At 65.7% G+C, this 17,365-nt stretch overlaps 1 protein-coding gene across 1 annotated transcript; it reads right to left on the bottom strand.

Moving 5' to 3' along the window:
* Nucleotides 1-2,253: 2,253 nt before the first annotated feature.
* Nucleotides 2,254-7,243, bottom strand: MMP9 (matrix metallopeptidase 9). The gene is made up of 13 exons (XM_068912335.1): nucleotides 6,852-7,243; nucleotides 6,429-6,667; nucleotides 5,948-6,096; nucleotides 5,580-5,708; nucleotides 5,320-5,493; nucleotides 5,073-5,246; nucleotides 4,793-4,966; nucleotides 4,528-4,683; nucleotides 4,056-4,287; nucleotides 3,784-3,923; nucleotides 3,411-3,561; nucleotides 3,192-3,295; nucleotides 2,254-2,888 (listed from the first exon to the last, which is right to left on the bottom strand). Exons 1-13 carry the CDS (start codon nucleotides 7,023-7,025, stop codon nucleotides 2,779-2,781), a joined length of 2,106 nt encoding a protein of 701 aa, XP_068768436.1. The 5' UTR covers nucleotides 7,026-7,243; the 3' UTR covers nucleotides 2,254-2,778.
* Between the last annotated feature and the right edge of the window lie 10,122 nt (nucleotides 7,244-17,365).

Genomic DNA, 17,365 nt, shown 5'->3' with positions numbered 1-17,365 from the left:
TCCAACAGACCCTGCCCCACGGACCTTGCCTCATCAGCCTTGCTCCACCAGCCCTGCCCCACGGCGCTGCCCACAGCCCTGCCCCATGGTGCTGCCGAACAGACCCTGCCCACGGACCCTGCCTCGTGGACGCTGCCTCGCAGTGCTGCCCCGGGCTCTGCTCCCCGGCCCTGCCCCGGCGCTGCCCCGGCGCTGCCCCCGGCGCTGGTTTGGCCCCCCCGCGCCGCGCTCACCTCTGCCGTCGCGGCCGGGCAGGCGAGCCGCCGCCGCCCCCCGCGCCCCCCGCGCCGCCGGGCCCTCGCGGGGCAGCGCCGTGACCGTGAACCTCTGGCTCATGGCCCCCCGCCGCCGCCGCCGCCGCCGCCGCCGCCGCCGCCGCCGCCCGGTGCCGCCGCCGCCGCCGTCGCTCGCTGCCGCTGCCGGTGCCGCCGCCGCCGCTCGCTGCCGCCGCCCGGTGCCGCCGCCGGGCGCTGGCCGCGGTCCTAGCGCCCCCTCCCGCCCCGCCCGCCGCTGGCGCCGCCCGGGGCGCCCGAGCCCGCCCGCAGCCGGGGCGGCGCGGCCAGCGGGCAGCGGCGAGCGGCGAGCGGCGAGCGGCGAGCGGCGAGTGGCGGCGCCCTCGGCTGCCCGGCCCCGGCCCCGGCCCCGGCCCCGGCCCCGCGCGGGACGGGACGGGACGGGACGGGACGGTGGCGCCGCGCCGGGTTTTGCCCGCCGCCCTGCACCGAGCCGGCGGCTCTAATTATAGGTCTAATTATAGCCCCATCCTGCCTCGGCCCCTGCGGGCACACCAGGGCCAGGCCCACAGCGCAGGGCAGGGGCAGGGGCAGGGCAGGGGCAGGGGCAGGGGCAGGGGCAGGGGCAGGGCAGGGGCAGGGGCAGGGCAGGGGCAGGAGCAGGAGCAGGGGCAGGAGCTGGGGCAGGAGCAGGGGCAGGAGCAGGGGCAGGGGCAGGAGCTGGGGCAGGAGCAGGGGCAGGAGCAGGGGCAGGAGTCAGGCAGGGCAGGGGCAGGAGCAGGGGCAGGGGCAGGAGCTGGGGCAGGAGCAGGGGCAGGAGCAGGGGCAGGAGTCAGGCAGGGCAGGGGCAGGAGCAGGGGCAGGGGCAGGAGCTGGGGCAGGAGCAGGGGCAGGAGCAGGGGCAGGAGTCAGGCAGGGCAGGGGCAGGAGCTGGGGCAGGGGCAGGGGCAGGGGCAGGGCTGCCCCACCACCCCCAGCCCAACACAACCCCTGGGGGCAGAGCCAGGCAGGGCTGTCCCAGCACCTGGCAGCTGTCAGAGGATGCCGCAATTTGCAGGGACAACCATGGAGGGGGGACGGCCACCCTGGGGTCCCCTCGGGGCCTTGCACTTCAGTCAAAGTGCCATTGTCACTGCAGCCGGACTGTGGGCAGGGGCTATGCAAGGTGCAAACAGGGCAAAGGTGGAGGCTGGGGAGCAGCGGGAGGTGTTGGGGGGTTGTGTCCCATCCCAGGGCTCCAGGCAGCGCTGGGCAGGCAGAGGAGTGGGAACTGCCACCTGCACTGTGTAGCCAGGGACGGGGGAGCCCTGGTCCGACGGCCCAAGCCTCGAGGGTGATGGCCACATTCCAGCACCCTGCCCTGCTCTCTGCCATCCTTCATTGGCCGCTCGCCTGCAGCCTGGGGCACAGCAGCCCCTCAGGGTCCCACCTGGATGGCCTGTGCCTGCACAAACACCCCCGGGTGCATCCAGTGCCACTCGCCCTGGTGAGCACCAGCCCACCCCCATGGTGCCTTCACACTGCTGTGCCCCACACCCTTGCATCCCATGTGACACGCGCATCTCACCTCCACAGACCCAACGCGGCAGAGCACGGAGGCACAGGGATGGGGGGCTGAAGGAGTGTGGCTGGCGGGACAGGGCTGCGGAAGTGAGCACTATGCACACCGGGCAGGGAGGCAGATAGGCAGCAAGGACATTGGCACAGGGAGGGACACGGGGCTGAGCATGGATGGGGCAGGGGACAACCTGGCTGGTGATGGGGGGCACTGGGGACATGGGGGCATGCCCTCCCCAGTGGGGTCCAGTGTCCCTTAGGGGATCCCTGAGCCCCCCACCATGAGGTCAGCCAGATTGCAGCCCCCCCCCCCGCACCGGGACCCCCTCCTCCCAGTGCCCCATCACCCAGCCATGCTGGGACCCCCACCCGATGGGAGGAGCGATGCCGCAGATGCAGCGTCTCGGTGTGTCTGTGGGCGCCCGTGGCCCCAGCTGGCCGGCAGGAGAACACACAGGCCGTGTCCAAAGGATTCTCTTTATTAAAAACGTGCAGATGGAGGCTGGCAGAGCAGGCAGTAGGCGAGAGTGATGCAGAGCCCCACATCCCTGCCCGTGCCAAGTCCCCGGCGCCAGCTCCCAGCTGAGCCCGGGCTGACCTGGCATTACTGGCTCAGGAAAAAGACAAAGTCATTACGGATGTCTGTGCAGTTTGCACCAGGCAAACGCCTCTGCGTGGCAGAGCCGTCACTTGCAGGGGGCTGCCCGGGTGCGGGCAGTGGCGAGAGTCCCGCTCCCCTGCCAGGGCTCCCAGGAGCCGGGGAGCGCCCGAGGAGCGGCCCCCTGGAGTCCTCGCCCCTTTCTGACAGGGGAGACGGCGAGCCCCGAGCACGGCTGGGGCTGCCCCACAGCTGGGAGGGTAGATGGGCTGCCCCCACGCTCCCGGGCTATGGGGGGGTCGAACAGTGAGAACCAAGAGCCTGGGAGGGGTTGGGGGCGGCGGGCAGGGAGTGCCGTACCGGCCCAGAGCCGGGCGGCCGGTCGGGTCCTTAGTGCTCCGGGCACTGCAGGATGTCGTACTTCACGTAGCCCACGCGGTCCACCTGGTAGCGCGGGGTCATTCTCCAGTAGAAGCTGCCCTGGCAGAAGTGGTACTTGTCTGGGCGAGGAGGAAGGCAGAGGGAACAGGTTAGCGGCAAGGAGGCTGGTGCAGGGACCTGTCCCGGCGGCCACACTTGGAGCAGGGGGCACGCAGCCATCCAAGCCCCCGCAGGGGCCCTTCCGGGACAGACCTTCGCGGGCTGCAGGGCTGCCCGGCGTGCCCGCGTCCCCCCAGCCCCCCGCAGACCGGCACCCTCCGCCCAGCTCCCAGACGTGCCCGCGGGAGGCCCTGCACAGCACGGCGGGGGCGACGGCCCCCCGCCCAGCACCGCGGTCGCTCCCCGCCGAGGGCCCTGCTCACCTTGGTACAGGAAGACGTTGCGTGCGTCGAGGGGGACGCCGGTGAACACGTCGTCGGTGGCGCGGGGGTAGCCCTTATCCACCCTCTGGACCTTCACGTCCAGCCTGCCGGGAGAGCAGAGCAGCGCCGGGGGTACTGTGAGCCGCCCCGCGCAGCCCCTGGCGGGCCGGGAGCCGGGGCAGCTCCCGCGGCCGTGCACGGCCCTGCCGGCCCGCTCACCTCCAGTAGTTCTCCCCGCTGAAGAGCAGCACTTTGCCGCGTCCCCGCTGCAGGGCCCCCGAGATGCGGCCGGCTTCCTTCCCGATGCCCAGCTTCTCGATCCCGCGGGGGCCCAGCATGCTCTTGCCAGAAAACACCCAGAAGCGCCGACCTGCAGCCGGAGGAGGGCACAGGCATCAGCAGCCCCTCACGGGGCTTTGCCCCCAGGAAGAGCGCTGGGCCCGGCAGAAGTGGGCGTCCGAGGTGCTGGGGCAGGACCGGGCTCCTGACGCCCGCGGCGAGGCGCCAGCAGCATGGGGCTCCCGGCCACAGCTCCAGCCCTGGCACCGCCGTGGCTGCCCAGGACCCAGAGGGAGGCGGGGACAGAGCTCACCAGCAAAGAAGAAGACCCTCTTGGTGAGCACGTCCTGGAAGGCAGCATCGATGACAGCCGGGAGGCCAGGCCAGGTGTCTGCCACCGAGAAGGCGCCCTGGATGCCCGATTTCCAGAAGGACGAACGAGTCCAGTATTTGCTGGTGAGGAAGGTCAGCCATCCTGATAACCTCGACGTGGCAAAGCCCCGTGTCCCTCCCACACCGCTGGCAGAAAGGACCCTCGTCGCCCCCAGCCCTCCAGAGCAGGAGGAGCCGGGGTTTGCTGCTCACCCGTTCTTGAAGAAATGCAGCTCCCCGTTGATCTCCGTGATGGCGTCGAAGTTCTTCTCCACGCAGGCATCCTGGCTGGGGTCCACCGGGCTGGGCTCAGCCGTGGGCTCCTGCGTTCCCTCCTCCTGCTCCTCCTCCGTGGTGGAGGCACTGCCAGCCTCGGTGGGCAGGGGCTGGGGCTCCTCGGTGGGCACGGGCGCAGGGGCGGTGGGCTCGGGGCCAGAGCCACGACCTGAGCACATATTGGGAGGGCGTGAGTGTCCGTAGCCTGCCCGGAGCTGCAGGACCCTGTTCCCAGCAGGGCAGGGCTGGGGAGGCCGGTCCGGCAGCGCCTGCAGCACGAGATGCCCTTCGCGGGCATCTCCAGCCGGGGCTGCCCACCGTTCCCATAGGGATCAGCGTCTCCAGGGAGGCTGCAGGTGATGCCGGAGCGAGGCTGCCTGCCTCGTGCCGGCTGGGGCCAAGTGCTCACCGTAGAGGTACTGGATGCCCTGGACGTCGTCTGCGTGCAGCTGAAAGTCCTCGACGTAGCTGTACATGGGGTACATCAGGGCCTCGCGCACGCTGGAGTGGTCCAGCCCCAGCGAGTGGCCAAACTCGTGGGCAGCCACCAGGAAGATGCTGTAACCTGGAAACGAGCACCGGCCTCAGCGGGACGCGACGCGCCGGCACCGGGAACTGGCAACCTCCCTGCCAGGGCGCCGGCGCGGAGGCGCAGAGTGGGGGGAGGCAGGTACCTCTGTCCGGGCAGAAGCCCCACTTCTTGTCGGTGTCGTAGTTGCTGGTGGTGGCACACCACAGCTTCCCGTCCTGCCGGCCCGCGCTGGTGCACGCGCCGTACGACTGCCCCAGGAAGGTGAAGGGGAAGACGCAGGGGTCCCCTTGGGAGTTCCCGCCGATGACCGCCGTGTCTGCAGCGCGGGAGTCGGTCAGCCGCCCCGGCATGCTGGGCGGCCCCAGGGACCCCCGGCCCCCGCGCCTGGCCGGAGCGCGGCCCAGCCCGCTGCCCGCTCGCACCTCGGTTGGGGCAGAAGCCGTATTTCTTGTCCTGGTCGAAGCTGGCCGTGGTGGCGCACCAGCGGTAGCCGTCGGAGCGCCCGTCCGTGGTGCAGGCGTCGTAGGAGGCGCCGTCGAAGACGAAGGGGAAGACGCAGGGGGATCCGTCGCTGTTGCCGCCGTAGGTGTAGAGGACTGCGGGGCGAGAGGGAGGTGAGCTGGGCCCCGAGCAGCGCGCGGTGCCGACCGCCCGGCCGCGGCCACTCACGCTCGCTGGGGCAGAAGCCGTATTTCTTGTCCTGGTCGTAGTTGGCCGTGGTGGCGCACCAGGGCAGCCCGTCCGTGCGGCCCTCCGTGATGCACCGCGAGTAGGAGCGGCCCTCGAAGACGAAGGGGAAGTGGCAGCTGGCCCCGTCGGCGTTCCCGTAGCGGGTCTTCACCACTGGGCGGAGAGGGGTGGCTCAGCGGGACGGGGCAGGACGGGGCGGGGGCAGGCGACCGCGCGGACCCGCCGGGCTCTGCCCTTACCTAAGCCGGTTCCCAGCGTCCAGAACTCGTCGTCGTCGAAGTGGGCATCGCCCTGCACCCCGCGGCCCGGCGGAAAGGCGTGGGCCAGGAGCCCGTCCTTGCCGTCGAAGGGGTACCCGTCGCCGTGCTCTGCAGAGACGAGCACCCTCAGCCCCGGCCGACGCACCCCGTGCTCGCCCCGCGCCACCCGCACAGGCGCGCGCAAGCCGGCGCGCCGCCCCGTCGCACGCAGAGCGGGGCGACCCCGGCACGGGCGCCACGGGAGCAGCCTCCGCAAGGGACACGGCCCCGGGGAGGCGCGGGGACGACGGCCCGGCGGAGGGGACCCGTCCCCGTCCCGGCCTCCCTGGGCGGCCGCGAGCTGTCACCTTGGGTGCCGAACATGATCATGATGTCTGCCTCGCCGCTGTATATCTGGGTGAAGGTGAGGGGGGTCACGTCACTCCACACTTTGAACGCTCGCTTGAAGGCATCGTCTATCACGGCGCGGTCGAGGTCAGGGGAGTAGTTCATCACCCTGCCGAGGCGGGAAGGCCGGTGTCAGTGCCGCCGGGTCCCTGCAGCACGGCACGGCGTGACCCTGCTCCCGGCACGTGGCGGGGCCGTGCCCCGGCCCCGGGAGAGCAGAGCGGCGCTGGCTCTGCCGGACGCAGCCGCTGACCTCGACCCGCCGGCCGGGCTCCGGCGCTCTCCCGGCCCCGGAGCGCAGATCCTGCCGGCCACACCGGGACCAGCTGGGCCAGCAGCATCGCGGCACGGCTGCTGCCGTCCCGCCTGGGCTGTCACGCCAGTCTCCATCCCCGGGCGACCATGGTCACACGGCTCCCGTCCCCTGGGGCAGAGACTCACCGGTACGTGAGGTCCATGTGGTCCCATTTGAGGTCCCCCTGGAAGGTGAGGAAACTCCCCACGTCAGGGACGCCGCAGCGAGGGGCTCGCATGGCCTCCAGGGTGCTGGCGTCCAGCTGCCCCGTCTCCTCCAGACCCAGCTGCTTCTGCATCTTGCGCAGCGCCTTGGCCAGGGACACGTGCTTGCTGCTCGTCCTCGCCTCCGCCTCCGTGGTGTAGCCGAACCGCAGCAGGTAGCTCTGGGGAGGAAAGGCAGCCGGAGGGGCTCAGCAGGGCGGCGCGGGGCTCTGCGGCAGCTCCCGGGCGCTGCGCACCCTCCCTGGCGCCCAGACCCGGCCCGTCCAGCCCGGAGCGCGGGGGGACGGCTGACCCGAGCTGGGCGTGCCGCAGCCCGAGGAGCGTCTCCGGCCGCCCTGCCCTCACCTCCGCCAGCTCCACGTCGGACAGGCCGCGGACCAGATCCCCGGGGAAGGTGACGACTGCCCGCGGCTGGGTCTGGAGAGGGGCCGCACGGCAGGACAGGGCCAGCAGCCCCGTGGCGAGCAGGGCCAGGAGGGTGAGCCCCATGGTGCGCCGATGGTGGGAGGCTGTGGCCATGCCGGATCCCTGCTGCTCTGCTCTGAGCACCTCCGAGCTCCCGGCTCCTATTTATGCTGTGGCAGGGCAGTGAGTCACCCTCAGACCCCTCAGCCCAACGACTCACGCTCCCTTCCCACGGTGACGAAACGCAGACTCAGGCTCCTCTGTTTGCTGCTTTAACTGTTTCATCACCTTGTTTACTAAACACACTCGGTTCCGGTTGGCCAGCCGCCTGCGGCAGCCGAGGCGCGAGGATGGGCCAGCCCCGCTGCTGGAGCCTGCCAGACCCGCGCCGCTGAGCCTCCATGACCGGGCAGATGCACCGGGCACTGCACGGCCCGGCTGCACCAGATATCGCATGGCCTGGCTGCACCAGGTACCGCACGGTCCGGCTGCACCAGGTACCTCATGGTCCAGCTGCACCAGGTACCACATAGCCCGGCTGCACCAGGTACTGCACGGTCTGGCTGCACCAGGTACCGCACGGTCCAGCTGCACCAGGTACCACACGGTCTGGCTGCACCAGGTACTGCACAGCCCGGCTACACTGAGCACTGCATAGTCCAGCTACACCAGGTACCGCACGGTCTGGCTGCACCAGGTACCGCACGGTCCAGCTGCACCAGGTACCACACGGTCTGGCTGCACCAGGTACTGCACAGCCCGGCTACACTGAGCACTGCATAGTCCAGCTACACCAGGTACCGCACGGTCTGGCTGCACCAGGTACCGCACGGTCCGGCTGCACCAGGTACCTCATGGTCCAGCTGCACCAGGTACCACATAGCCCGGCTGCACCAGGTACTGCACGGTCTGGCTGCACCAGGTACCGCACGGTCCAGCTGCACCAGGTACTGCATAGTCCAGCTACACCAGGTACCACACGGTCCAGTTGCACCAGGTACTGCACGGTCTGGCTGCACCAGGTACCGCACGGTCCAGCTGCACCAGGTACCACACGGTCTGGCTGCACCAGGTACTGCACAGCCCGGCTACACTGAGCACCGCATAGTCCAGCTACACCAGGTACCGCACGGTCTGGCTGCACCAGGTACCACACGGTCCAGCTGCACCAGGTACCACACGGTCTGGCTGCACCAGGTACTGCACAGCCCAGCTACACTGAGCACCGCATAGTCCAGCTACACCAGGTATTGCACAGTCCGGCTGCACCAGGTACCACATAGCCCAGCTGCACCAGGTACCGTATGGCCCAGCTGCACCAGGTACCGCATGGCCTGGCTGCACCAGGTACCGCACAGCCTGGCTGCACCAAGTACTGCATGGCCCAGCTGCTCGGTGCCTGGCAGGCTGCGTGGGGCCAGCACCCTGCTGTCCCCAAAGCCACTGTCGGAGCCGGGACAGCGGGGCTGGCTGGGTGCTTGGCACCCCGCAGCCGCCTCCTCACACCGCTTAGCTGGCCGAGGCCTGCTCTGGGGCTGAGCAGGCAGATCCCACCGGAGAGCCCCTGCCCGCACCCTGGGATGCTCCTGCTGCCCCGTCCTCGCCGCTCGCCGGCTCCGCACCGCGCTGCTGACTCAGGTCCCAGCCGGCAGCTCCAGGGCCGCACAAACCTTGCCACCGGACGGTGTTTTCCTGCTTCTGACAAAGTGCCGACGCTTGTGGGAACCAGAGCAGTGAAGGGGAAAGCAAACAGGGGCAAGGAATGAGAGGAAAACAGATGGCAGAGAGCAGAGAAAGACATGACGTCAGCGAGGGAGGACGGGAGTATCGGAGCAGCCCAGCGACAGCCGGGCTGGGCCCCAGGCCGGGTCCTGCCCCAGGCTCGGTCCTGTCCCGGGCTCGCCAGGCTTGCCGGAGCCCTGCTGAGCCCCTGCAGCTGGCTCTGGGAGGACGATCTTTCCCGGCCACCCTGTCCCCGCTCGTGCCCCTTGGTCCCTGCTCCCAGACAGCCCCAGGCTGCAGCCCAGCAGCCGCCCCCTCCACTTTGCACTGCTCTGAGCTCTTGCCGAGCTGAACAAACAGCCTCTGGCCTGGCCCGAGGTGACCGAGCTACATGGACACCCAGCACGATATGGGCACAGAGCGCAGAGCCGTGCTCCCTGCCGTGGTCCTCCACCGTGCAGAGGAGCCCCACGGCCCCAGGGAGGGCTCAGCCCGAGCAGAGCATCGCCCGCAGGGTGCGCCCGCCGGCTCGCCGGGACGCGGGCTCCGCAGCAGCACCACAGCGCAGCGTTGGGCAGGCTCGGCCGGGACACAGGCTCTGCAGCGGTGCCGGACACGGCCCCGGGCAGCCCCGGGGGACCCACAGCCCCACACACAGCCCGGCCACGTGCAACAGAGCTGGGGAGCCGCAGGTGCACGGTGCCGCTGGGCAGCAGGGACACAGTGTCCTACGCCGTAGTGACTCGATGTCTGGGGAGCTGGTAGGGCAGAGCCAAGACCACTGGGCAGCTGGAGAGGAAACAGCCGCCTTCCTTCTTTGGAAAGGGCTCTGAAATCAGCCAGGTTGCCTCACTCTGTCCAACAGCCCTGCAAGAGCATCACGCAGTTACAGGCGGAGGAAGTTGCTCCACAGAGCAGTCTCCGTCCCGCTGTCCCTCTTGACAAACAAGCCCAGCCAGGGTGCTTCTGCCCCTGCCGCGGGTGCAGGTCGGGACCCCCCGGCTGGGCCGCCCCTTGCCCGCCTGCCCTCCTCGCGGGTCTGGCCCCGACCCTCCCCTGCGCGCGGCCCAGTTCTTTGCAAGGCAGAGAGCAGCCACCGCCTGCGCTCGCTCCCCGGCCAGCAGCCAGAGCGAGGAGGGGGCTCTGCTGAGGACGGGGGCACCGCTCTGTCCTCCACCGCCCCCGGTCTGCTGGGACACCAGCCCTCGGCGCACGATGCTGGAGCCTGATGCAGCACTGGCGGGGCGCCGGGAACTGACCCTTCCCCACCGCCCTGCTTACAGCGCTCGCGTCCTGCTCGCTGGCGAGCATGGAAAAGCACGCTGGGGAGCACACAGGCGCAGGACAGCCCAGACGAGGGGACGTCTGACACCTGCTCTGGGGCGCAGGCAGAAGGGTGGGACCCTGCTCTTGCCTTCCCGGCGCTGCGGTGGATCCCTGGGCCTTTCCCATGTCATCCCCACCTCTGGTTTCCTGTGCACGCAGGACCTGCCGTCCATCAGCCCAGGCTCACCCCTGCGGCACGGCACGGCACTGCACAGCACTGCCCAGCGCAGCACTGCCCGCAGGTGGGCTGCCGGCTGCTGAGGCTTTGCGGCACCGCTCGGGGCAGAGCCGCGGCAGGGCCAGGCCCAGGCCCAGAGCAGCGCTACCAGCACGGGGGTGCAGAGGGGAGCTGAGCGGCGGCTCAGAGCGAGTGACGGTGGCAGGAGCCAGGAGCTGCGGGCCCCCGTGCAACCGCTCCTGCCGGGCCCACATGCGCCCTGCCCGGCGCCCGGGGGGTCTGGGGCAGGTCCGCGGCCAGCGGCCCAGAGCATCGGCAAGCCCAGCGGCTGGAGCCCGGCGGTGGGCAGCTGCAGTGCTGCGCCCGTCTGGCCTCTCCCACTGACTCACAGCCCTGCAAACCAGCTTCCTTCCTGGCACGGGCACCTGGGGATTTTTCTGGTGACTCTCTAGAAGTCTCTGCAGGGAGAAGGGGCAGGGCTGGAGCCGCCGTTAAGGAAACCCCCACGTCTGGGAGCACCAGGAGCATCAGAGCTGGGCAGGGGAACTCCAGCGGGGCCGGGGCCCGGCAGCAGCGTGCGACGGGCAGGCGCGGTGCTGCTGGCACGGCTGCCCCGGACAGCGCGGTCCCCTCGTGGGCAGCCCCGGCCGGCCCCGCTGCAGCCCCAGGCCCTCGGGGAACGGGGGCAGCCGGCTCGGGGCCGGTCTGCGAGGGCACGCGGAGGGATGCTCAGGGCAGACTGCGGCAGCCATGGCCCTTTTCGTGGCCAGCGGAAGAGGAGGAAGAGGGTGGCGTGCACGGACAGCGCAGCAGGCAGGAGAGGGCTATGGGGTGCGCAGGTGGGAAAAGCTTTTGGCTGACAAGGGACTCCAGGGGCATGCAGGCCCCGTGCCCAGCCTGCGTGCCCTTTACACCCAGAGCCTTCCTGAGGGCGAATGACATGGAAAACCCGTTCAGATATCCTTCATCCCAGTGGGCTGCCTCAGCCACGAGGCTGTCCGTCACCACCACTGCCACCAAAAGGGGAAGGAACATGCCAACCGCAGCCACTTCCCATGTCCTTACTCACGGCAGCCTTCCTCACAGACAGGCACGGGGAGAAAACCCTCCTGTGGGAAACCAGCGCTGGGATCCCGGCTGGTGCCAGCCGCCCATGCCCAGACCGCCTGCCAGCCCCGAGGGCAACATCCCTGCGGAGCAGAGCTCATCGGGATGAGGGCAGCGGGGGCAGGATGCGGGCATCACCTCCGCAAGGCTGCAGGCCTCCCCCGCCAGCCCTGCCAGGAGCTGCAAGCCAGGGTCAGCAGCCGAGGTTTGGGAGCCGGCCGGAGCCCTGCAAAGCGCCGTGCTGCTCCGGAGGCCTCGCGTCCCCAGCAGAGCCCCACGCTTGCTGTAGAGGGCGAGGGGCTCTGGTAGCCGGGGCTTGGCGTCACTGCCAGGGCAAGGAGCGGTGCACCAGGGCGAGAAGCTGGCAGGAGAGCCAGGGGTGTGGGTGGGCAAGGCAGACACCTGGCTCCAGCACCCGCCACCTCGCCGATGAGGTGCCCGAAGAGCCGGGCCGGAAAGCTGAGCTCCCACCGAGCCCTGCGGGACAGGATGGGACACAGGAGCAGGCACCGGCCGGGCACCGGCCGTGGGGACCGGGGCAGGTGCGCAGCGGAGCAGCGCGGCAGCAAGGGGAAGAAGCTGCGAGGGAGTCAGCATCTTGTGCGGATGACACAGCGCAGAGTCAGGGAGAGCGCGGCTCAGATTGCCGCAGAAAAGCACAGTCTGTGCGGAGGGCAGGAAGCTGCTCGCAACCTGGCAGGCGGCACCAAACACGCAGCGGGGCTGTGCCAAGCCACCGTGGCAGAGCCAGACGCCCCGGTGTTGCAGGCCAGCGCGCCGGGCACTGGGCGCGCGCCCGAGCCGTGCCGGGCAGAGACAGCTGCAGGCCCCACCGCCTCGCTCGGCCGCAAACTGCAGCACCCCGTGACCCGTCCCGGCCGCCGTGCCAGGCCCAGCCCCACGGGCTCCCCCTTGCCCCGTGCTCGACCCTGGCACAGCCGGGGGAGCAGGGCAGCCAGCCACGTGCCAGTTGGCCACGGCTAGCGCCAGTCCTCTTTACGGTACAGTGTCCCAGGGCACAGGAATGCTTGGCGTGAGAGGAGACCAAAGAGAGGAGGCGCACGGAGCCGTTCTGCGTCAGAGGCTTGGAAGCCTCGTTGCTCTTTATTCGACAGCTCTAGACAGAAACAACATTCCTGCACACGCTTCCCGTATCTGCCGCCCTGACACCAGGCACCGCGTGGGCTGGGATCACATCCTCCAGCTGGGCCCAGGACCCTTCTCTGCAAACCGTGCTGTGCTCAGCATCCCCTCAGCTCTGCTCAGCTCAGCTCCCAGGCGTGGCCGGCCCCAGAGCTACGCTTCAGGCCCCGGCCCAGTACGTTCCTGCCCGATGCTCCTCAGATGCACCTGCCAGGTCCCCTGCCTCAGACCTTTTCCAGAGGCCTTTGTCGTCCTGCCCATCCCATGTTGTGTCCAGGCAAGTGTCCACCCTCTCCGTCACCAGCCTCTTGTGAACTCCTCACCCGTTTGCCTGGCCAGGAGTCCTGCCTGGCATCCACGCTACCTGCTCCCCGGCCGAGCACTTAAGTTAGCTGTTCTCTGCTGCCTCTCGTCTGGCAGAGAGATGACACAGCCCTTGTCAGCCTGGGTGAATACACTCTCACCCCAGAGGCACTGAAACCAATGTTGTAATTTCATTACCCAGCAACACCGATCCCAGCTATAAATTGCACATGACGGATTCCCCAAGACGTCACACAGGCTCCAGGCACCAAGGCGGGTGGCACAGTCACTACCCTGCATCAGGCTGGGACATCACCCCCCTCCACATCTCCCCCTGCCTCCTTTCACACCCTGGGAATCCCTGGTCTGTTTGGATCCCACAAGGATGCTGGAGAAAAAAAATCTCACATCCAGCAAAAAAAAAGGGGTGGGAGGGGAACACACACTGCTCCCCACTTCCCACCCCATGCAGACACAACGTGCTCCTCATCCCGCCCAGACCCCAGGTGCCTTGGCTGCCCGGGGCACCACAGCCACATAGCTGTGCTCCCCGTGCTGGTCCCGAGGCCCCAGCCTCGAGAAAACCCGCTGCAGCGCTGAGCCCTGCGGCCATGGCTCCACGACACTCGCTGCCCTGCGAGGCCACAGCGTCCTGCCCTTGCAGCGTCTTGCCCCACACCAGAGCACGGGCAGCGCTGCAGTCGCCACATCAGCGGACAATCTGCCCCGCATAGCGCCTACCGTGTGATACAGTACCTGCGTTCTCGAGGGCGCCACGGGACGGTCACAACTGAACCATGAGACCAGGTGGAGAGGAAATCGCACTGCTGTTTGCTGGGATGCCCTCAAGGTGGGAAATCCAGGAAAGGCTTGAATGAAGAGTCAGCTTCTAACAGAGACCTTTGAAATTGCCTTTGTATTTGAACTGGGGGGAAAACAGTCCAGATTAGCCTATCTGATGGAGAAGCATGCCAAAGACGTAGAACGAAGGGTCTGGCAGCACCAGGCAGGCCAAGGGCCATAGGATAAGGGTACAAGAGCTTCAAACACCATGAGGCTCTAGCTAACTTCAGGGACAATTGTGTCTCATGATTTGCTTTGCTGGAAATTCATTTTCTATCCCTTGAACCTGTGTGTGGGCACAACATGCACACGGTTGCTGTGCCCAAGTATCAGTCAACAAGGAGCGCACATGGCCAGCACTTTGTTCCACGGCAGTGAGACAGGAGCAGCAGCTGTCTTCTAAAAAGGGAAGAGCAGCAATTGTGACAATGACGGTGAACTTGCCTGCTACGTCCAGCATTTTAAAGGAACAATGTTACATTTCAAGCTCTCTGGCTGTCAGAGATAAAATAGCTCTAGTAATAAGTAGTCGTGGTGGTTTATAGAAGGTGAAATACTGACAAAACTGTTTTTATTTAATTGTAAACTACAAGAAGCTGAAGGAAAAATGGTAGATGCAACATATTTGGATTTCAGTAAAACATTTGACAACTGTTCTAACGGTTAGCTGCCAAATTAATTCAGACTGGCTCAGTTATCAACACAGGCATATGGACAAAACCCAGGCAGTCCTGGGAAAGGTAAACAGCATGGCCCTGAGCTGAGGAGCTGCCCAGCAGGGCTGCAAGGCCCTCGGAGCCGATCTTGTACGTGGGCACGAGTGCCACAGCAAGGGGCAGGGCAGCCGCCAAGCTGCCTGTGCGCTCAGACTGGGATCCCCCGGGTGTGCTGCCAGGGGAAGAGAAAGGACTGGAGGACGCCCGTGGCAGCTGCACACCTTTTCCAGAGTGGTGCAAATCCAGGGTCCCCAGAGCCCTGCGGATGCACCCAAATATCACGTGGCAAAGCGCAAGCACAGGCGTCCTTAGCTCAGCCCTGCGTTCGACAGCCCCCTCCCAAAGAGCACAAGCTGACGGACCAAAAAGCACGCGAGCAGCACTGCACCACCTCCGACCCCTGGGTAGGTAGGTTCACAGCCACAACGCATACAAGAGTGCAGATGCAGCCTCTGACCACTGAGAACGAGGATCCAGCCGCAGCCATGGCTTTGGGCCCGCTGGCAGGGCCGGGAGCCCCCCACAACACAGCTCTGGGGTACCACACTCCCCAGCTCCACTGACTCCCAAATTGCCGCGGGTGCTCCGCAGGGCAAGCCCTTGTGCAGATATGCTGAACGCAGAAGACGGGAGCAGCAAGGCATGGATTTAAGGGCTCTGGGGCCCTGCTACACACACGGTTCTCCTGCCCACCTTGTTTATTTTACTTATATTTCAGTAATTTGCTGATTACTCTTTTTTAACTAACCAGCACTGATGAATCAGCAGCACAGGAGAGGATGGAATCCGGTGGCCTTGGACCATGGCTGCCGAGGTCTCAGGTTCTGGGAAGGAAGCCACAGGATCACTCTAGAGGGGGAAAAAAAACAATCAGCAGCAGCAGCAGTTCTGGCACGCGAGGAGGGGCCAGGCAGGGCCATGGCCTGCTGCTGTTTGCATTTTAGCAGCCCCATACACATCCTGGAAAGACCTTCATTGGTGCTGAAGCTCTGCAAGACAGCAGCCACAGCTCTGACCTAAGCCCAGGAGCGAGGCAGGGGCTCCAGACAGGAGCCGTTTACGACACAGTTTGGCACCACTGTCATTCCAGGCTGCGTAGAAGATGGTGCATGCAAACAGCTCAAGATGCAGAGCAGGACACATGGAGGGTGCCTTGGCTACCTCCTACAGACAGGAGGAATGGACAGAACAGTCAGTGAGGCGGAACTAGGCTGCACGCTCTGCCCAGAGCTGGCCCACGCAGCGTCTCCTCACCCCGAGGAGGACCTGTTCCCAGGGGGCGGCTGCAGTGCTGCTGCTACGGCTCACAGCAGCTGCAGACAGCACCTCCCTGGCCTGGCCAAGCTGAGGCCAGCAAGCTGCCCTCCGCCAAGTGGACCTTGATAAGATAGAAGTAGCCTTGTCCTAGGGCTTCACGGGCTCTTCTGAGCCCCTGGGGATCAGCTCCGATCTGCTCCTCCCTCTCTGGGGACTGCCCTGCCCAAGACTAAGGCCACCAGTTCAGCCACAGCCTTGTTAGCCGCAGAAGACGGGGTACTACGCTACAAAACTCCCATCCATGCTCAGCACACTGGGACACACAAATCCCAGCTCCACAGCTAGCGCTAGAGGAAGGCTGCTCCCTCCAGAAGCGCCTGTGGCCCAGCTAGGCCTGGTCATGAGGCAGACACATCAGAGCGGTGCCCAGGATGAGGCAGGCACTGCTTGCCCCCAGCCAGAAAAGAGCAATCCCCCAGGAGTGCCCCCAGGCACGTTCTTCAAGAGACACTGTTGCTGGGAAGGAGCCGAGTGGTGAAGCAATCTGGTGTGAAGAAAAACCCATTTCCTGCAGCAAGGGATGTTTTGCTCAACGTTTTACAAAATGTGCTGATGCAACTGCCCTCCCCAGGTGGGTTATAAATACAAGCCTGGTTGATGTGGATTAATGCCCTACAGCTACACAAACATCCCTAGCAATATTTTCTTTAAAAAGAAAAAAAAAGGACGTAAGAGGAACAAACAGCACTGGCTACAAAATCACTGACTATGAAAGCCCAGAGGCTTGGGTTGCAAGATGTTGGAAAGACTCTGCCCTGGGCACAGAGCTCAGCACAAGCCACCACCTATTCTGGGACACTGACTGAAGTGATTAGGTCACGGAGAAGCTATTGTGGTAGCGCTGCAAACCCACGACGTGGGTCAGCACAGCAAGCAGACCACTGCTCAGGGACAGGGCACATCAGCAAAGCTGAGTTGCAAGTGGGAGCAAGACCACTGGTCCGATTAGCTCAGACACAGCAGTTCACTCAGTCTGGGTAGCCTGGTCGGCTGTAGCTCTTCCAAGAGTATCTAAGGCTGGAAGACACCGAGCTGGGAAATTCTCACCTCCTGGGACAGCCTGTCAAAGCAGCTGATCACCCATCCTGTTAAAAACAAGCTTCATAGCCCCTTTGAGCCTGTAAGGCTTTACTCTCGAGGCACAAGTGTTTGTATTGCCTTCTTAGCTTGTTCCCCAAAGGCCTTTAGCCTGGCATTCCCTCTTCTAAGGTATTTGGACACACGTGCCCAGTCACATCCATTTCTGCATTCTTACTGTGAGGCATTTTCTTTGGCCCTCAAATCATTTCAGGCATGGGAGCTAGAATAGCAGAGCATTATCGGAAAGGAGCTATGTTTTCAGAGTAGAGCACAGGAATTACACTATGCCTGGTTTGGAAATTCTTTGCTCGCTGCTTTTTGTGAGCATACTGAATTTTTAAAAGGTGCCAGAATATCCATCTCAGAGAAGTTCTCCCTAATACAAGCCTTTGAGCCAGAGGACAGGGGTTACCTTTGCAAAGTAACGGGGAAGCTTTAAGCAACTTTCCATTAGCACAACCAGTACCAGAGGGTCTGCACTACCCCTTAGGGTTCCCAGAGCTCTGGCTGCTTTGCTACCTCTCTTCCTGCCCTGGAACCACCATCATCACAAAAATTCTCCATTCATCGCAAAAAGCAGCTAACTGAAGGCAAGAGAGGGGACATGCTAATCTGACATAAATTCATCCTGTTTCCTCTACCTGGGAGGCAACTTTTGCCAGGAGACCCTCTGACCCACCTACCTTCAGACAGAAACACTGAGCTTTTGTCAAAGAGGA

This window comes from Struthio camelus, chromosome 18, assembly GCF_040807025.1.
Source record: "Struthio camelus isolate bStrCam1 chromosome 18, bStrCam1.hap1, whole genome shotgun sequence".
NCBI lineage: Eukaryota > Metazoa > Chordata > Aves > Struthioniformes > Struthionidae > Struthio > Struthio camelus.
Note: the sequence above shows the minus strand (reverse complement) of the source record. Positions and strands in the feature narration are given on the sequence as shown.